The sequence below is a fragment of the Halichoerus grypus genome, chromosome 13, assembly GCF_964656455.1.
Source record: "Halichoerus grypus chromosome 13, mHalGry1.hap1.1, whole genome shotgun sequence".
In the NCBI taxonomy this organism is placed as follows: domain Eukaryota; kingdom Metazoa; phylum Chordata; class Mammalia; order Carnivora; family Phocidae; genus Halichoerus; species Halichoerus grypus.
The window spans coordinates 89395724-89416729 of NC_135724.1; the positions used below are offsets into that span (position 1 = coordinate 89395724).

The 21006-nt window shown below is 46.3% G+C and overlaps 1 protein-coding gene, 1 long non-coding RNA gene and 1 other non-coding gene across 4 annotated transcripts; 1 reads left to right on the forward strand and 2 right to left on the reverse strand.

Moving 5' to 3' along the window:
* Positions 1-703: 703 nt before the first annotated feature.
* Positions 704-18792, reverse strand: RILPL2 (Rab interacting lysosomal protein like 2). Of its 2 annotated transcripts, XM_036080546.2 has the most exons (5): positions 18355-18792; positions 13386-13463; positions 11132-11283; positions 5072-5185; positions 704-1265 (listed from the first exon to the last, which is right to left on the reverse strand). In XM_036080546.2, exons 1-5 carry the CDS (start codon positions 18682-18684, stop codon positions 1235-1237), a joined length of 705 nt encoding a protein of 234 aa, XP_035936439.2. In that variant the 5' UTR covers positions 18685-18792; the 3' UTR covers positions 704-1234. The 2 variants fall into 2 exon arrangements, with proteins under 2 accessions (XP_035936439.2, XP_035936448.2); XM_036080555.2 differs by lacking the exon at positions 13386-13463 and having other exon boundaries at positions 18355-18785.
* On the reverse strand, positions 8028-8167 carry LOC118528576 (U4 spliceosomal RNA). The gene has a single exon (XR_013443588.1). It is a non-coding gene; the product is annotated as a U4 spliceosomal RNA (small nuclear RNA).
* Positions 18793-18836: 44 nt separating the features above from the next.
* LOC118528336 (uncharacterized) lies at positions 18837-19669 on the forward strand. The gene is made up of 2 exons (XR_004913579.2): positions 18837-18928; positions 19198-19669. It is a non-coding gene; the product is annotated as an uncharacterized LOC118528336 (long non-coding RNA).
* The last annotated feature ends 1337 nt before the right edge of the window (positions 19670-21006 follow it).

Sequence of the window (21006 nt, forward strand, 5' to 3'; positions counted from 1 at the left end):
CTCGCTCTTTCTCTGTCTTCCTCTCTCCCTCTCTAAAAGAAATAAATAAATCTTAAAAAAAAAATGCTTTGGTTAGTTGGGAACTTTCGTCAAAAAAATAATAATAGGGGTACCTGGGTGGCTCAGTCGGTTAAGCATCTGACTCTTGGTTTTGGCTCAGGTCATGATCTCAGGGTTGTAGGATCGAGCCCTGTATCAGGCTCCACACTCAGTGGGGAGTCTGCTTGAGATTCTCTCCCTCTCCCTCTGCCCCTCCTGCTGCTCATGCTCTCTCTCTCTCAAATAAATAAATAAATCTTTAAAAAATAATAATAAGGGGCACCTGGGTGGCTCAGTCAGTTAAGCATCTACCCCCGGCTCAGGTCATGATCACAGGGTCCTGGGATCGAGCCCCATGTTGGTTCTCCCTTTCCCTCTGCTGCTCCCCCTGCTTGTGCTTGCTCTTTCTCTCTGTCAAATAAATAAATAAAATCTTTAAAAATAATAATAATAATTTGCAGCATTTTTTTCTCTCATAGCAACACACAAAATACTGGTGCATCACTTAAAGTCACTGAAATGTATATGCACCATATATACACCACCAAATAAATACGCACACGTACATAAATACAGTTTACAGATTTGGAAACCAAGACTCTGAAAGGTTAAAGCACCACAGACAAGGTCATATAACTCCAGGCACCACTCAGAAACACTCAGAGAAAGTATAAAAGTCATTTCACTTTAATACAAAATCATGTAAAGAAAGTCATGTTAGCAAAACCGAACGTTCACTAAATATCTGTGAAATCATCACTGGAATGTCAATACCATTTTTTCCTGCATTCTCTCCTCCCCTCTCCCTTTGGGCTCACGAATTTCGCTGCTACTACATGGTAAAGACCCAGGTCATCCGTGAGACCAGACAGGCAGAACGCACGTCTGCACACTGGAGGTCCCTCTGGACGGCTGGCGTGCAGCAGGAAGTGGGCCTCGTTTTTGCTTTCCTTCTGCTTTCTTGATTTCTTTGTGCTGCTTCCCCAGCCTTGGCCAAGGCTTCAGCGGTGTCCAGTTCTGAAGCCAGGGAAAAAATTATCACGAGAGAGCCTCACCTCCTTCCTCCTTGGTGGCTTTCCGGGGAAACAGATGAGCAAGTACAGTGAGTATGCGTGGCCCTGAGAGATGAGTTTGGAAGTCTTGGTGCATTGCCTTCTTGAGTCCGAGAATCTCTGTCTTAGTCGTGGCTTTCGATCTACATCTGCTTCTCCGATCGGAAAGAGAACCTGGGTATAGAGAGAGAAGGGTCAGAGGGCATAGACGGAACGAAGCAAGGAGGGCAGAACTCTGCAGAATCTGTGAGAGGCTCTTGCAGGCCACTGACTCAAACATTTGCCCAGGGCTCAGTGGGGGCAGCACTGTTCAGGGGTTTTCCATCTATCAGCTCATTTCACACTCATAACACCTCGATGAGGTAAGTACCCTCAATATCCCTATTTTATAGATTAGCAAACTGAGGTCCTGCAAGGTTCAGTCACAGGCCCAAGGTCACACAGTAAGTTGTAGAACCAGGAGTTGGACCCAGAGCCCACTTAAGCACTGTGCTATGCGGAAAAATGGTGTCTGAACTTTTTTTTTTAATTTCAGGAGGTTTTATTGTGGAGGAAGCATCCATGTTACTTACAATTATAAAACAGATCTTTGCAATGAATAAAGATTGGCATATAAATTCTTGGATAAAACCTAGATATGCCCTGAGACACGAATACCAAACGTTCAGTGTTTTTCCCCCTCATATGCAAAGTTTTGAAAAGGAAGAAAGCTATCTGGGGTGGATCACAACGTTCAATCTCAGTGCTAATTGCAGCTATGAGAAAGACCCAGAGCTGGCTGGTGGGGTGGAAAGCCAGTGACGGGGAATATGGGCTAGTGCTTCTGGTCAAAGACAAACCCCCTGAGCACCGTTAGCAGCTCTGCTCGCCATGGCTGGGGCGGGCCCTGGACTAGTATTCGGACTCAGCCATCCTCCCCTGAACCTGTGCATACCGGCCCCCTTCCCCGCCCCCTTCCCTGTCTCAGGAAGTGACATCATCCCTCGCCTCATTATTCATGCCAGGAACCCGGGAGTTGTTCTCAGCTCCTCCCCCCCCATCTGCTATATTTTAGTCATCATGCCCCAAATATGTTCCTAATCCCAACACTCCTCATCTCCTCCACTACCACCCCCCAGTCCAAGTCACCACGATGAGCGCCACCCCCTACAATCCACTCACATGGCAGCCAGAAGGACCGTGTCACTATACAGAGCTAAGTCATTCCTCAGCTCACACCACTCCATGGCTCCCCACTGCCCTCAGGATAAAGACCAAAATCCTTCTTAGCATGACCTACTTCTTCAGAAAGCCATTCATTCACTCATTCATTCATCCATTCACTCATTCCATTATAATGAGCTTGTCTGACCATGAAATTGTGGCCTCATGCTCATTAGACACACGACCTCAGTATGGCTCGTGCATAGAACAAACATCTTATTTTTTGCCTTATCAGGCTCAAACTCTAAGGGGCCAAAGAACTCTCCTCCAAGAGGCCCAAAGAAACCAGTAGTTTACATCTCCTGCCCAGCCAACAGAAGTGTTAAATGCCTTCAGATGCAACAGCTGGTGTGGCATGGAGATGCTCTTTCCTTCATTACCTTACTTCAGGAGAACCTTCCTTGGGAAAGAAACACTCCCCCAGGCCCGGCTTTGAGTCTGTCCCCCCCACACCTCCTCCACAAAGCAGCCAGAGTGAGCTTTTCCATGTAAATATGCACATGTCACTCTCCAGCTTAAAACCCTCCAATGTCTTCCCAAAGCGCTCACCGTGAAACTCAGGGTCCTCGCTGGGAACCCCTGCCCCCTGCCCTGACTGACCTCAGCCCTCACTGGATTCTCCGTGCTTCTCTCCTGCCTCAGGCCTTTATACCTGCTGTTCCCTCCACCAGAAATGCACTTCCCTCACGTCTTTATGGTCTTTCAGGGCCCAGCTTGAATGTCCCCTCCTCATTGAAGGCTTCCAGGACTCCCCAAATCTGAAGCTGCCCCCTGTCAACTTCTCTCTCAGCAGCCTATTGAATGGGTATCTGAAACGGTCCTGTCAATACGCTTCCTTAGCTGCTCATTCTGACTCCCCTGCTGGAACGGAAGCACCATGAAGGCAGGGGCTCTGTCTTGTTCACTGCATCCCCAGGACCTAGAACAATGCCTGGCACGTGGTAGGCCCCCAATAAATATGTGTTGAAGGGATGAATCATTTGGGTTTCAGGTGGTCTTGTCTGACACAGCGGTTTTCATGCGGGCATTCCAGAAAGTCTGGTAATACTTAACTAAACTATGTATGTGCATATTCTGTGGGCTGCTTGGCCCTCAGATTCATCTCATCCCTTCTCTGCCCTCAGATTCATCTCATCCCTTCTCTGCCCATCTCATCCCTTCTCTGCTCCAGGAGGCTGATCTCTGTGGATGACAGCAAATCTTCTTCCTCTGTCCTCTAGCTTCAGGATGGGCTCAGTTACTAGGAGGCCCCAGCAGGAGCTGGGAAGGTGGGGAGGGGGGTGTATTGATGCCCCGGCTCCCTCCCCGCCAGGCTGGTCTTACTAGTTGCTGTGTCCCTCTGCTGACCACCCCCCTTCCCTTTCCCTCATTGCTCCCTCAGCCCAGCTGCCATGCTAGAGTGCTTTTCTATCCCTTGCTGGTTCCCTTAACCCTGCTCCCATGTCTGTCATGTCTGTAAGATGTCCCTTCTTTAAATCTTTTCAGTCACTCCTTTTAAGTGTGCTATTTGTTTCTTGCCAGGACCCTGGCAAATGTCCCCCCCACCCCACCCCACACCCCCATCACTCATCTGCGTTAAGTGCCTGGCCCCCACAGGCATTTGAGATCCCTGACCAAGGCTGTTTCTCAGTTCTGTCCAAGAGGTCAGGGGCTGGTAACTGTCACCGGGCCAGACATTCTCAGGGCAGCCAAGGCAAATGGGCTGTTTGCTTCATGGAGGGGTGGGGGAAGGGCGCGCCTCATTGTATTGACACTTGTCAGCTGAGAACGGGTTTCAAAGTGTGGTCCAAGGGGTCTCCACATCAGAGTTAACCTGGGGAATTTATTAGAAATCCAGATTTCTGGGCTTCATCCTAGACTTGACTTCTGAGAATCTGAATTTTAAACAAGGACCCCACATTCTATGGTTTGAGCCTTAGCACCCGAAGAAATGAGGGATTAACAAAGGAGCATAAATACGAGGGGAGTATTCAAAGGAAATCATATTATGTGGCCCAACGATGGGAGACACAGGGTCCTCTAAATTTGGAAGTAAGAGAGGCTCAGTCCCTCGATCAGTTAAGCATCTGCCTTCGGCTCGGGTCATGATCCCGGGGTCCGGGGATCAAGCCCCGCGTTGGGCTACCCTCTCAGCCTCCCCTCTCCCTCTGCCCTTCCCCCTGCTTGTACTCTTTCTCTCTCTCTCAAATAAATAAATAAAATCTTAAAAAAATAAAAAATAAAAAAGAGAGAAAGTTGGAGGTAAGAGAGGTAATGAATCAGCCACCCCTGCCCTTTTATTAAGTCATCTCCACACCCAATGTGGGGCTCTAACTCATGACCCCGAGATCAAGAGTCACGTGCTCCTCCAGCTGAGCCAGCCAGGCGCCCCATGAATCCCCCTTAAACTCTAATAATTATTGTTGGTTTTCTTGTTGTTGTAGTATTATTCTATCATAGGGAGGCAATAGTGTAGAATCTGGACTTCTAGGTTCAAGTCTTGACTTTACGATTTACTATCTGGGTGACCTCAGGCAAATTACTTTGCCTCTCAGTATCTATTTCCCCACCTGTAGAATGAAGATGATGGCAGCTCCGACCTCACAGGGTCACTGTGAAGAGTCAATGCTTAGACTACTGCCTAACAGATCTCCTAACAGTCCAGCCCCGAATTTTCCTATCCGCTGTAGCACCACGAACCAGGACACGTCCCCACCCTGGGTAGCTGGCCAGCCTCCTCGGGCCTCCTCGCCTTCCTTCAGCAACGATTTAGTAGCAACGGGCAGCAAGTAACTTACAGCTTCCTTATGATTGTCTTCTCCTCCTTGTTACTGCCGGTCTTGCTGGTCTTGGCAACAAGGGTGTCTTTTTCTCTTCTTCCTCCTGGGCCTTCTCTTGGTGGAATCAGACCACTGGGGAAAAGGGGACAAATAAAAGGGTTGTTTTATTGCAGACCTTCTGTCTGAGCAGCTCTGAAAGTGAAGGGTCTTAATAATTATTATTATATTAGTAATAGTATCATTGAAAGCAGAGTCAGAGAGATTCTGCTTCTAATAAGGAGACTCTTCCCCCCACCTTTCCAATGTTGATGCCTCTTCTTTCTTTCTCTTGTCTAACTGCATTGGCTAATACTTCAAGTTTCTCCACTTTCTAGGAATATGACCACATATCAATACTCTAACTTAAAAAAAAAAAAATACTCTAACTTAAGCCTTGATTTTCTAATCAATAAAATGAGAATAATAAGAGGGACGCCTGGGTGGCTCAGTGGGTTAAGTGTCTGCCTTCAGCTCAGGGTCCTGGGATTGAGTCCCACATTGGGCTCCTTGCTCAGTGGGGAGCCTGCTTCTCCCTCTGCCTGCCGCTCCCCCTGCTTGTGCTCTCTCTCGCTCTCTGACAAATAAATAAATAAATAAAATATTTTTTTAAAAATGAGGACAATAAGAGTAACTGCCCCCCAGGATTGAGTAAGTGAGGTAATACATAGCACCTGACACTACAGCGGTGAACAAAACAAAATTATCTCCTATCATGCAATTTATGTTTTTCCATTGGGGAAAGAAGCAGTCAATAAACAAATAAATTGGGGCGCCTGGGTGGTTCAGTCGGTTAAGCATCTGCCTTCGGCTCAGGTCATGATCCCAGGGTCCTGGGATCTAGCCCGACGTTGGGCTCCCTGCTCAGCAGGGAGTCTGCTTCTCCTTCTGCCCCTCCCCCGCCTTGTGCTCTCTCTCTAGCTCTCTCTCTCTCTCAAATAAATAAATAAAATCTGGGGCGCCTGGGTGGCTCAGTCTTTAAGCGTCTGTCTTCGGCTCAGGTCATGATCCCGGGGTCCTGGGATCCAGCCCCGCATTGGGCTCTCCGCTCGGCGGGAAGCCTGCTTCTCCCTCTCCCGCTCCCCCTGCTTGTGTTCCCTCTCTCGCTGTCTCTCTCTGTCAAATAAATAAATAAATAGAATCTTTAAAATTAAATAAATAAAATCTTTAAAAAAAATAAACAAATAATTAAATTAAGTTGAATTGATATTGATTGATAAGATACTGAGGTCAGTTGACTTAAAGAGGACCAGAATATTTCCCTGGACTTGATGTACAGAAGCTGGAAGAAAGCTGTTCTCTCTCATTTGTCCAGCTGGGACTGCCAGCATCCACATTTCCTAAGATTCCTAGAAAGGGTGTCTACAACAGAAAACAATGAGGCCAACAAAGAGAAACAAGGAGGAAAGAAAGAGGCACCAAGTCTTGGGCCCCTCCAACCCTGACGCCTCAACTGCAGTTTGTTCTTTATTTCTGAAAGCAGTCCCAAGATCCTTCCTAGCTATGTGGGTTAATAAATTCCCTTTTGTACTTAAGCTAGTCTGAATTGGATTTCTGTCACTTGCCACCAATAGAAGCCTGACCACAATGCATTGTTTCAATGTATGAAATTGTTATCTCCACTTGGGTATTTTGCTGTGGCACCTGCTGGTTAATTTATACCTGTGGTGTTTCCCCTTTCCTACAGATTGGATCGTGTCCCCCAGAATTCATATGTTGAAGCCCTAAGCCCCAGTGTAATGGTATTTAGAGATGGGGCCTTTGGGAAACAATTAAGTTTAGATGGTCAAGAGGGTGGGGTCCCCATGGTTGGATTAGAACCCTTGTAAGAGGAGACGTCTGAGGGCTTCCTCTCTGCCGTGTGCAAGAAGCCACGAAGAGTCAGAACTAACCATGCTGGCACCCTGATCTTGGACTTTAGCCTCCAGAATTGTGAGAAAAAAATGTCTATTGTTTGAACCACCCAGTGTATGTATTTTGTTTTGGCAGCCCGGCAGACTGAGACACCTCTTGAGGTATGAGTGTCAGAGAGCAGGATTCATCCTTCTCTCTCCTTTGCAAAGAGTGAGCTCTTATTATTCAATATTATTATTTACCTATTATAGTATTAATATTAATACATTATTAATTTATTATTAATAACCCCCCTTTTCCATTATCTATTGTTACATAACACCCTGAACCATAGTGATTTAAAACAATGAAGGATTTATGATTTCTCGTGATGGCTCCATTTCTTACGGTTGGCTTGGTGGGTCATCTGGGGGCTGGGCACAGCTGGGGCCATCAGCTGGGGCACCTCTGTTCTTTGTGTGACTTCGCCCTGGTACTACCTCGAGCTTCCTCACAGGACTGTGGTCTCAAGCACTCCACGAGGACAAGAAATTCCACGAGGACCAAAATGGAAGCTGCAACAGGCCTCCCCTAGCCTCAGAAGCCAAACAGCATTGCCTCCACCACATTCCATTGGCCAAAGCAAGTCGCTGGGCTGCCCAGACTCAAGGGCAGGGAAAAAATAGACTCTGCCTCTTGAGGGGTGGAAAAGGCTCACTGCAGAAGGCACGCAGGATGGGAAAAATCGTGGCCATCTTTGGAAGCAGCCTACCACATCTGCCTCAATGAGAAACAATCATTAGTATGACCTTGGACCTCGAAACTGATGCACTTGCTAGGAGAATACCTCAGCTGACATGCTGGTTTCTCTAGAATACAGGACCCGAGTGAGTAAACAGAATCCTGCCATCAGCTGGCCTCTACCCGAGGGGAAGTACACGGCTGATGCTCTCTGGAATTCAAAACTGGAACTGAAGCGTGTCGCTCTATTCGCTAACAAGCTGCTCAAGCCCTAGCAGTTCAGCGGTTCCTGTTTTCAACTACCTGTGTCTGAAGTACTTACTAAATGAGAGGAAGACAGGTCTTTCCATTAACATGGTTCCAACCTCAGCAGAAGGAAGACAATTAAATTCTTGTTGGCAGAACTCAGCCCTTTTAGATTTGGCTTGCTAGAACATTTTTAATTAGCAATAATTGCGCCTCGGATAAACCTCATTGGCTACGATACTGCCGCTGTGCAAAGCTTGCTACAACACTTTTACTGTACTGCTGCTCCCTTAGGAATTCTACATTGAATGAATTTGTTTTTTTAAAAAGATTTTATTTATTTATTTGAGAGAAAGAGACAGAGAAAGAGCACAAGTCAGGGTAGAGGGGCAGGGGGAGAGGGAAAAGCAGACTCCCCGCTGAGCAGGGAGCCTGATGCAGGGCTCGATCCCGGGACCCTGAGATCATGACCTGAGCCGAAGGCAGATGCTTAACGACTGAGCCACCCAGGCGCCCCTGAGCCAGCGTATTTCTTACTTCTAAACTTTCAGAGTCCAAATGTGGCATGATTACTAAAAGCACAGGCTCTGATATCAGGCTGTCTGAGGTCATGTCTCACCATTGTCCCCACCAGCTATGGGACTTCAAGCAGGTACCTGACTTTCATGAACCTTAGAACACCTTGGAGATAACATTACCTTAGCTCACCTTGCTGTGAGCACTAACTGAAACGATGCTTGGAATACATTTAGCAGAGTGCCTGGCATACAGTATGCGTTGATAAATATTAGCTGGCGCTGAGTTTTTATTCTCTTGGGCTTTCCTTCTTCTGTCTCTAAGGGAATCTGCTTTATTTAACTCAACGGTTTCCCAGAATGATTTGGCCACAGAGCCCCCTTTTCTTTTTCTTTCTTTCTTTTTTTTTAGAGCCCCCTTTTCAAGAAGCACTTACACGAAAGAAAACATTTTGGGAAACAGGGTGCAGATGAATACAGCAAAGTCCAAACCTGATAGGTCAACAGCTTCTTATTTCGTCTCTTGATTGCCCTACAATCTTTTCCCTACACGTGTTACTGTGATTTTTTTTTAGGATTTTATTTTTAAGTAATCTCTACACCCAATATGGGGTTCAAACTCATGACCCCGAGACCAAGAGTCACACACTCCACCAACTAAGCAAGACAGGTGCCCCTTTTGTGGTTTTTTTTTTAATAATAATAATAGTTTTTTAATTTTAATTTAATTTTATTTATTTGACAGAGAGAGTGAGAGAGCATAAGCAGGGGGAGCAGTAGAGGCAGAGGGAGAAGCAGGCTCCCCCACTGAGCAGGGACCTCGATGCAGGACTCGATCCCAAGATCCTAGGATCATGACCTGAGCCAAAGGCAGACACTTAACCATCTGAGCCAGCCAGGTGCCCTCTTGTGATCTTTTTAAGCTTTTAACTTTTATATAATTTCAAATCTACAGAAAAGTTGTAAGATTAGTATGAAGAATTCCCATATACTCTTTACCCAGATCCCCCTCCCAATTGTTTCTCTGTGTATCTCTCTACCCCCCTATCTGCCTATCCATCTATCCATCCATCCACCCACCCACCTACCCATCCATCCATGCATCTATCTTCTTTCTGAACCACCTGAGAGTAAGCTGGAGACATCTTACCCCCTTATATTCCTAAATACTTCAGTGTGTATTTCCAAAGAACCAACTGGTTCAGTTATCAGGTTACCACACTGATAATTTATTTTAAAGATTTATTTATTTATTTGTGTGAGAGAGAGAGAGAGTGTGCGTGCGCATGCCGAGTGAGCAGGGGAAGGGGCAGGAGAGGGAGAGACAGAAAATCCTGAAGCCGACTCCCTGCTGAGCGCGGAGCCCCACACTGGGCTCAATTCCGGGACCCTGAGATAAGACCTGAGCCGAACCCAAGAGTCGTATGCCTAAACAACTGCTCCACCAAGGCGCCCGAGTTTTTTAAAGTAGGCTCCACACCCAATGTGGGGCTTGAACTCATGACCCCGAGATCAAGACCAGCCGGGTGCCCTTCACGTTTGATCTTTTATTTATTTATTTTTTTAAGATTTTATTTATTTATTTGACAAAGAGAGACACAGCGAGAGAGGGAACACAAGCAGGGGGAGTGGGAGAGGGAGAAGCAGGCTTCCCGCGGAGCAGGGAGCCTGATGCGGGGCTTGATCCCAGGACCCTGGGATCATGACCTGAGCTGAAGGCAGATGCTTAACGACTAAGCCACTCAGGTGCCCCACATTTGATCTTTTAAAACACTAAATCAGGGGCGCCTGGGTGGCTCAGTGGGTAGAGCTTCCGACTTGTGATCTCAGGGTGGTGAGTTCAAGCCCCACATTGGGCATGGAGCCTCCTTAAAAAAATAAATAAAAAATAAAAACAAACAAAACAGTAAATCAGATCTTGTCATTTCCTTGATTAAAACTTTCCAATGACTTCTCACTACACTTACAATAAAATTAGAGCCCCTTTCTGGGGCTCACAAGGCATACCTCTCATCCTCTACCTGTGTTCCAACTTCTACCATGTTGGGTCTCTTAAATTGGCCACGGTGGTTCCCACCTCAGGGTCTTAGTGCCCTCGCTCTACTTTTGCCCTACCAATCTTTACATGGTTGGCTGCTTCTTGTCATTCACCTCAGAAGGGTCTTCACTGACCAGCCCATGTAAAACAGGCCCCTCCCCAAGCCCCCAGCACTTTGCTGTCATATGTCACCTTGTTTTTTTTGTTTTGTTTAGAGAGGGAGAGAGAGAAAGAGGAGGGTGGAGGGGCAGAGGGAGAGCGAGAGAATCTCAAGCAGGCTCTACACCCAGCGAGGAGCCCGACGCAGAACTCGCTTCCACAACCCCGAGATGATGACTCGAGCCAAAATCAGGAGCCGGACGCCCAACCAACTGCACCACCCAGGCGCCCCCGTCACCTTGGTTTACATTCTTTAGAGCACTTACCACCATTATCCTGCATGTTCATCTCAGACTTCCTTGTCAATTGCCTGTCTTCCCCCCTAGACTAGCATGGACTTTCTCTGGTTTGTTCACTGCTATAGCCCGGTGCCAGGAATAGTGCCTGGCATCGAGTAGGTCCCCAATAAACTGGCTGAGCGAAAATAAGAACAAATACAGAGCGTGTCAAGGAATTGCGGGCAGGGTATGGCTCTGCAGTGCGGGGGCACCCAGGGCAGGGGAGCCCCACCTCTTATAACACTGCAGCTCTTCCTGCACCACGAGCAGCTGGGACTTGAGCTTGTTGCGTTCCTGGAGCACGTCCCGCAGCTCTTGGAGGGTGAAGCGTGGTCGGTTGGGGTCTGTCAGGTCAACCACCATTTTGTCCGGTCCCAGGTTCACCTGCGAGAAAAGACGTTGGTCGCTTATACGGTTTCCCTCATGAGGATGGACTGTCCACCCCAAAAAGGCAAATCTTGTTTGTTCACACTTAAAATTTAAATATTTAAATTAGTTCATTAACGGGGATGTGATGGTTAATTTTATGTGTCTACTTGACTGGGCTAAGGATTGCCCAGATAGCTGGTTAAACGTTATTTCGGAGTGTGTCTGGAAGACATTAGCATTTGGACTGATGCACTGAGTAAAGCAGATGGCCTTCCCTGATGGGTGGGCGGGCATCATCCAATCCACTGAGGGCCTGAACAGAACAAAAGGTGGAACGAGGGTAAATTCTGAGCTCTGTCTGTTGATGTGGCACATCCTCCTTCTCCTGCCCTCAGACATTGACACTCCTGGTTCTTGGGCTTTTGGTTCCAGACCAGGACTTACACCATCAGCCCACCTCCCCTGAGTTCACAGGACCTCCTGGTTCTCCAGCTTGCAGACTGAAGACTGTAAGACTTCTCAGCCTCCATAACTGCATAAGCCAATGCCTCAAGTAACTATCCCCTTTATAGCAATAGCTATATCCCCTATTGGTTCTGTTTCTCCGGAGAACTCTGACTAAAACAGGGAAGGAAGAGGAGCAGAAGGCCAATTAATGAGTGTACAAGATGACAGAGTGGAACACTCATCCTTTTGGGGCCCCTGGCTGGCTCAGTCGGTTGAGCATGAGATTCTTGATCTTGGGGTTGTGAGTTCAAGCCCCATGTTGGGTGTAGAGATTACTTAAAAATAAAATCTTTTTTTTTTTCTAAGGTTTTATTTACTTATTTGACAGAAACACAGCTAGAGAGGGAACATAAGCAAGGGGAGTGGGATAGGGAGAAGCAGGCTCCCCACGGAGCCAGGAGCCCGATGCGGGGCTTGATCCCAGAACCCTGGGATCATGACCTGAGCCAAAGGCAGATGCGTAACGACTGAGCCACCCAGGCGCCCCAAAAATAAAATCTTTACCAGTGGGGCACCTGGGTGGCTCAGATGGTTAAGCTGAGTGCCTTAGGCTCAGGTCAGGATACCAGGGTCCTGGATTGGAGCCCCGCATCAGGCTCCCTGCTCAGCAAGGGAGTCTGCTTCTCCCCTTCCCCCTGCTCATGCTCTCTCACTCACTCTCTCTGTCTTTCAAATAAATAAATAAATAAATAAATAAATAAATAAATAAAATCTTTTAAAAAAAATCTTTAACAGAAAAAAAAATCATCCTTTTTTAACCAACTTTGTGATAATCAATTCAGGGGAGCCTAATGAATGGATCTAAAACTTTTGGGTGAAAGCTTGTTGGGGAACAGAATATTTTCCACAGTTTTAAAGTATTTTCCCACAAGTACTTATGAATTACAAAGGGGAATAAAGTCCCCTTTACAGTGCAGAAATCTTGCAGACACCATATTACGCAAGTGATACAAGTTGACATCACCAGTAATGACAAACTGAGTCCAGTGCCTCCCGATACGGTGCACTATGGCACGGCATCCCTCCAGCAGTATTTGTGCTAAACACGTATCACTTGAACTCACCCATGATACCTCAGAACCAACCCAAATTGAAGGACATTCTACAAACCAACTGATACATAATCTTCAAAAATGTCAAGGTCGTGAAAGACAAGAAAAAGCTGAAGAGCTGTTCCAGATTAAAGGTGACTGAAGAGATATGTCAACCAAAGGTACTGTGTAACCCCGGATTGGGTCCTGCACCGGAAAAAACATGCTGTAAAGGACATTATTCTGAATTTTGAATAGGGGTAGTATATCAGGTCTTTGTATTGTCACTTTTTCCCTCTGAATTCGATCATTTACTTGCTATTATGCAAGAGTAGGTCTTGTGAGATACTCACTGAAGTATTTAGGGTAAAGGAGCCTAGTCTTCTACTAATCCTGCAACTAACGTAATGTCTGCTCAAATAGTTGAGGAAAACTAGTAGTGAATACGTAATGCATATTACTTTTGTATATGCATATACACATACACGTATATGTGTTTTGTGTGTGTATATAAATACTTCGGTGTGTATCTTCTAAGACATACTACACACCACACACACACACAACTGAAAACAATACCTGAATCCCGGTGAACGGTATACGGGTGTCCATGGTGCTTTTCTGGCAGCTCTTCCATAGGCTTGAAATGTTTTCAAACTAAAATTTAAGCAACTGTTTGAAAACAACGTACATGTCCACGAATAGATGCCCAGTTAAATAAAAACTAAGGCACAACCAGGCCGCAACGTTCTGCAGGTGACGGAGAGAACAAGGCACGGGAGGAAGAGATAACAGGAATAGTGAGCACGTTCCTCCCGTCGCACTGACAGGAATCAGGGTGTTTGAACACCCCCTGGGCTGTAAGGGCTGTGGGGAAGCAGCACCTGTGCTCACTGCCGGAGGACTGGGTCTCCTTGGCCTCTGGGAAGCGTAATTTAACATTACATATTATCCGAATTTCAGATGCTCCTTGCCTCCGATCCAGTGCGTCCGTTTCCTCAAGACACTCTCCCTCAGGAACCAAATGACATTTGTTAGGATTTTTCAGTGTTGCACGTGCTAAGAGCAAATGATTGGAACATAAACGTCTTTTGATAGGAGACTGGTTAAAGCAGAGAATCTTAACCGTTTTTGTGCCACGGACCGTTTTGGCAGCCTGGGAAGGCCCACGTGGCCCTCCTCCAAACAATGTGTTAAAATGTATAAAATGAAAGGCACAAAATTATAAGGAGACCAATTAAGGTGACATACACTCATCAAAATCCTCTAAAAACAAATTTATGATTAATATACCCGCTTCTTTATTAAATAAAGTGAGCTAGATGCAGGGCCAGTGAAATACTCAACAAAAACAAAACTTTGAGATGTGAACTACACTGTAATGGGACAGGAAGATATCTGTGATTTCCATCGGTGATTGCCACAGGAATTGCTAACATTACTGTGGTTTGTTGTCTACATTCACAATTGAAGAAAGTGACACATTTCAGTTGGAAGTTAATGAAAATATAATTTTTTCCCATGCAAGGACATGGGCCTCTTGGATTAGAATCAACGATCCCCTTGGGCGTCCAAGAACTTCAAGTTAAGAACCCTCAGCTGGGGCTCCTGGGTGGCTCAGTTGGTTAAGCGTCTGCCTTTGGCTTGGGTCATGATCCCAGGGTCCTGGGATCGAGCCCCACATCGGGCTCTCTGCTCAGCGGGGAGCCTGCTCTCCCTCTCCCTGCTGCTCCCCCTGCTTGCTGCTCTCCCCCTGCTTGTGCTCTCTCTCTCTCTCTGTCAAATAAATAAATAAAGTCTTAAAAAAAAAAAAAAAGAACCCTCAGCTGAACAATTGATAATACCATACAATGGAAGTTTTCCTCATTAAAAGATGATGAAGCTCTTTATATCCTGATTTAATTCACCTTTCATGCTATGTTAAGTGAAAATACACAAAAGGCAGAACTGGGTATATGTTATAATACCATTTGTGTAAAAAAAAGGAAAAATATTTTCATATCTGCTTCTGTTTCCATAAAGTACCTCTGGAAGGACACACAAGAAGCCTGCTTCTCCCTCTCCCACTCCCGCTGCTAACGACTGAGTCACCAAGGCGCCCATTATTCAGCCTTTAAAAGGAAGGAAATTCTGATACAAGCCACACCACGGATGGACCCTGAAGACATTATGTTAAGTGAAATAAGCCAGTGACAGAAGGACAAATACTATACAAGTCTACTTATATGAATATAAGTAGAATAGTGGAATAGGCAAGTTCATAGAGATAGAAAGTAGACAGGGGGAGGGGGAGTAGGGAGCTAGTGTTTACTGTGGACAGAGTTTCAGTTTTGCAAGATGAAAAGAATTCAGGCAGGACTGGTGGGTGATGGTTGCACAACAATGTGAATGTACTTAATGACACTTAAGTGTGCACTTAAAAATGGTTAGGGTGGTAAATTTTACATGTAATTTACCGCAATTAAAAATACTTAAAAAAATAAAAAAACCCGAAAAAAGTAATAAGGTGTATTTTTATGAACTGCCTAGTGATGCTAAACTAATTCATTCTCTCTGCCCTTTTCCCCACCCCTGTTCTTAAGACTGCGGTTTGGGAGGAAAATGCCATCTCATCTGCTGGTTGATAAAGCTTGTCCGCTGTGCCCCACACAGGAAATCACCCGGGCCCCGTGCAGAGCACGCTGTACACGGTCTATGGTGGGGCTCCCTCCATATCCTTGTTCCTGGGGTTGGAGGTGGCAGGGATGAGCTCAGAACGTGAGCTGAGCCACTCTGAGCAAGTCACTTAACGTCTCTTGAGTCTCAAAAGCCAGACTATGATCATGATACTCAACTATGTCGTATGATGGACACTAAAGTAGAAATGTATCTACAAGTACAGTTATCACTGGGAAGAACAAGTAGCTGAAATAAGTGTACCAGGGAAGTGACCAGAAACCTTTGCTCTTATTTCCCTGCAAATGTCAGCGACCCTGTTCCTCCTGTCCTTTCTTGGCACGCTTCTCAGTTTGTGATCTTGTACTGCAGTTCTGGAGGTGGGGGTGTCTTTTTTTTTTTTTTAAAGATTTTATTTATTTATTTGACAGAGAGAGAGATAGCGAGAGCAGGAACACAAGCAGGGGGAGTGGGAGAGGGAGAAGCAGGCTTCCCGCCGAGCAGGGAGCCCGATGCGGGGCTCGATCCCAGGACCCCGGGATCATGACCTGAGCTGAAGGCAGACGCTTAACGACTGAGCCACCCAGGCACCCCGGTGGGGGTGTCTTACTTCTCCCACTAGACAGGAGCTCTGTGAGGGCAGGGTCCCCGTCTAATTTACCTCTGCGGCCCCAGGGTCCAGCACGGTGCAATCACTCATCAAATGTCATTCCAACAAATAAGGTCGAATATGTGTATTTCGTGTGAGGTGGTGAAGACTGGCATCTCTGAGTTCAAATCCTGCCTTCACCTCTTACTTGCAGTAAGTCCTTTGGCAAATTACTTAACTGTTCTATGCCTCATTTCTGTAAAATGGATATACTGATAGTAAGAGGAATAAATGAGATAGTCCACTTAGAGCAGCTTTTTTTTTTTTTTTAAGTGTGGCTGGAGACCCATTAGTAATTCGTATTGATCTAATCAATTGCAACAAGAATTTAAAAACTCATAAAAATAGAATAGGCAAGTAAAGTGATTCCTGAGTGGCTCAGTTGGTTAAGCGTCTGCCTTTGGCTCAGGTCATGATCCCGGACTCCTGGGATCAAGTCCCACGCTGGATTCCTTGCTCAGTGGGGAGCCTGCTTTTCCCTCTGCTGGCCGCTCCCCCTGCTTGTGTGCTCATGCTCTCTCTCTGACAAACAAATAAAATATATTTATTTTTTAAAGATTTTATTTATTTATTTGACAGAGAGAGACACAGCGAGAGAGGGAACACAAGCAGGGGGAGTGGGAGAAGCAGGCTTCCCGCTGAGCAGGGAGCCTGATGCGGGGCTCGATCCCAGGACTCTGGGATCATGACCTGAGCCGAAGGCAGACGCTTAACGCCTGAGCCACCCAGGCGCCCCAAACAAATAAAATCTTAAAAAAAAAAAAAAAGAATATGCAAGTATGATTGTGCATCATATTTAATAAGGGTGAGTTAAAATAAATTGTTTCTTAAAACTTTTGTTTCATCAATATTGGAAAGCGATATAATGGGTAATTTTGTAAAATGGAGGTATAACATACATGCCTAATCTTGAGTTTATAGCTTGATGATTTTTTTTAAATATCTCTTTACTTCCTCAAGCTTTTTTTTATCTTAATTAATTTATTTGTCAGAGAGAGAGAGAGGGAGAGCACAAGCAGGGGGATCGGCAGACAGAGGGAGAAGCAAGCTCCCCACTGAGCAAGGAGTCCAACATGGGGCTCGATCCCAGGACCCTGGGATCATGACCTAAGCCGAAGGCAGACACCTAACAACTGAACCACCCAGGCGCCCCGCTTGATGACTTTTTTAAAAAAGATTTTATTTATTTACTTTAGAGAGAGAGAGAGAGTGCACGCATGAGCAGCGGGAGGAGCAGAGGAAGAGGGAGAGGGAAAGAGAGAGAATTTCCAGCGAACTCCCTACTGAGTGCAGAGCTGGACCAGGGGTGGATCCCACACCCTCAGATCATGACCTGAGCCAAAACCAAGAATCTGACCTTTAATGGACTGAGCCACCCAGAACACCCCTTGATGATTTTTAACATAGGTACACACCTATGTAATCACACCCAGATGCGCTCCCTATGAACTCTCCCCCCCCCACCAACTGGAGCTACCATCAGTCTTCTATGAATACAGATTATTTTGCCTGTTGTTGAATTTCCCATAAATATATATAGTAGGCTCTCTTTTGTGCCTGGCTCCTGTCCCTTAGCGTAACGTCTGTGAGAGTCACGCACACACTTGTGTGTATCAGCACTCTGCTCTTTTTCACTACCGTGTAGTATTCCAGCACTCTGCTCTTTTTCACTACCGTGTAGTATTCCACTGTGTGACTATACCATAGTTTTAATATCCATTCTGTTGCACTTGTTCCAGTTTGGCACAATTCTGAATAAAGGTGCTCTGAATATTCTTATAGGCGTCTTTTGGTGATCACAGCACTGATTTCTCTCACTTAAAATTTACTTCTTATTCTAGGTCAAGATTCTCAGAATGCAATGGCACTTGTCACAAATGCAGGTTCTCAGGTCCCACCCCAGACCTGCTGAATCAGAAACTCTGGGGCCAGGGCCCTGCAATCTGGGCTTTAACGAACACTCCGGGTGGTTTCGCTGCAGGCTAAAGCTTGAGAGCCACTGAGCTAGGTCAAGTCAAAAAGGCTCAAAGCCCCTGATTCAGAACTAACGCAGCCCAGGTAAGTGCACCTAGTAAGCGCTCGATAAATGTAACTATGAGGATGCTTCTCATCTGAGGACTGGGTGGGCGCTGTGGTCGTTTTCAGGGGCTTGGATATTCCTGGGAGAGCGGTCTCCGGGCCACTGGGAGCTCCTCTCCCACGCAGCCCAGGATGCCCCCGCAGGGCCCGGAATCCGGCACTCACCTGCCCGCCGGCCGCAGAGCCCTCTGTCCGCAGCCCCTCCACCTCCTTCCTCAGGTTGTCCCTTTCCATCCTCAGCTCCTCCACCGTCAGGTTGCCCTCATTCACCAGCGTCTCCAGCATCTCCAGGACGCGGACGATCTTGAACTGCAGCTGTGTCACCCGGGGATCGCTGCCCAGGGCCATCAGCTCGCGCCCCATCACGTAGGAGATGTCATACACGTCCTCGGCCGTCAGCTGGAAGGGGCTCTTGCTCAAAGCCCCCTCGGGCCCAGCCTCGTCCCCTTCCTCCTCCTCTTCTTCCTCCTCCTCTCGCAAAGGGGGCTCCTCCATTGCCACCCAGACCCCCGCAGCCGCAGGAGCAGCTTTCTCAGGCTCCCCAAACTTCCAACTTCCTCCTGGCGCAGAAAACTTTCCGCGGGGTAGAGACCCTGCCTGCCCGGGGCGGGGGGGGGGGGATGGCCCAGGAGCGGCCAATCAGCGCAGCCGAGGGGTGGGCCCGGGGCAGAAAGCTGCGCTCCGGGGCTTCCAGGCCCGGACGCGGGGTGCACTGGCCCCGCTGAGGACCGTGCAGGAGGTAGGCCCCCAGGATGTGGTTTGGGGCACGAGAAGACAACAGAAAGGGAGGACAGCCGAGAAGAGGAACGGAGAGGTTAAGGGGTGACCGCGATGGCCCCCGGCTGGGAGTATTGCAAACCGGGTGGGGGAGGGGCGGCCTCCGGAGCCCCGCCCTTGGTGACAGCCGCCACCGCTGCCGGGTTTCCATGGAGACGGGGGGTGGAGTTTCCACCGCCAGTCTGGGAAAGAGGGTAAAAAGCACACAACTTTTTCCTTTCTATGCTCAAGCTTTTCAGCCATAGAATTTGCATTCTACGTGGAGGAAGATCCGGGTCTGCGGCAAAACAGAGGACAGTTGTTGGTGTCTGCGCGTGGGAGTCAAGAGACCTGGGTTGCACAAAACTCCCGGGCCCATTGTCGCCGGGACCTGCGGAATCTGACTCTCAATAAAATGGAGAATCCCTGCGCTGTGCCCTTTGCGGATTCCTGGGCTCCTCCCCTTAACTCAGCGTTGCAGCCTTGGCAAATTACTTAACCCTCAATTTCCTGCTCAGTGAATAACAGCACCTACGTGGTTAACGTTGCTGCAGGAACATATTAAGATGAGGTCATGAGATAATGTGTGTGACAAGAGTACTTAGGAAGTACTCAAAAAATGTTAGCTGGTATTCGTCATTCTGTCCTCCAAACATTAAACTTGTGTGGGACACACGTAGCACATGGGTTGGGTTGGAAGGAGTAATAAACAAGTCAAAAATCACTCTCTGCTTTGAAAGTTAGAAAGCATTCTACGGATAGGGTATTAGAATATTAGCAGCGTGGATTACAAAACGAGTTATTTTAGGTTTGATTAGAATTTTTTTTTAAAAGATTTTATTTATTTATTTGACAGAGACACAGCGAGAGAGGGAACACAAGCAGGGGGAGAGAGAAAAGCAGGCTTCCTGCCAGGCAGGGAGCCCGATGTGGGGGCTAGTTCCCAGGACCCTTAACGACTGAGCCACCCAGGCGCGCCGTGATTAGAAATTTCTAATAGTCATAGGCAGAAAACTTAGCAATGGAGCTTGTCTATTTTTCCCAGGAATATATTGCTAGCTTTCTTTGTGGTAGATGTACCTGATTTTCTCCACACTGAGATTCCAGCAACCCCATGTTGAGTGGCCAAGGATAAAATAAGCAAAAACCAAAGCAAGGAAACAAAATAGACACTATTTTCAGAGGGTACAATGTTCTAATGATCAAAACCAGGTTTCTGGGCAAAGGCTCAGTAATCCATAAATCACAGATGTGACTACACCCAGTGATTAAATGAGATAAAATGTTAAGCTTGCCATAAATAAAATATGGTATATCCACACAATGGAATATTATTCTACCATAAAAAGGAATGAAGGAATAGAATAGAGTGCCCAGAAATAAACTCTTGCAAATACGGTCAAATAATTTTCAAAAAGGGTGCCAAGACCATTCTTTGGGGAAAGAACAGTCTTTTCAACAAATGTTGTTAGAAAAATTGGATACCCACATGTAAAAGTATGAAGGTGGACCCTTGCCTTACACCATATATAAAAATTAACTCAAAATAGATCTAAAACATAAAGCTATAAAACTCTTAGAAGAAAACATAGGGGAAAAGCTTTATGTCACTGGATTTAGCAATAATTTCTTCAAAAGCACAGGCAACAAAAGAAAAAAATAGTTAACGGGACTATATCAACATTTAAAACTTGTGCATCTAAGACCACAATTAACAGAGTAAAAAGGCAGCCTACAGAATGAGTGAATATATTTGCAAGTCATATCTAATAAGGGGTTAATATCCAGAATGAATATATATATGTAGTAGGAGAGGTGTATATGTATCTCCTACAATGCAATGATTAAAAAAAACCCGTAAATAACCTGATTAAAAAATATGCAAAGTAAAAATAGATGCAAAATCCTTAGCAAGATACTAGTAAACAGAATTCAGCACTACATAAAAATTATATAACATGACCAAGTAGGGTTTATTCCAGGGATGCAAGGCTGGTTCAGAAAAGACAATCTATGTAATCCACCATATTAACAGGCTAAAGATTACACACACACACAACT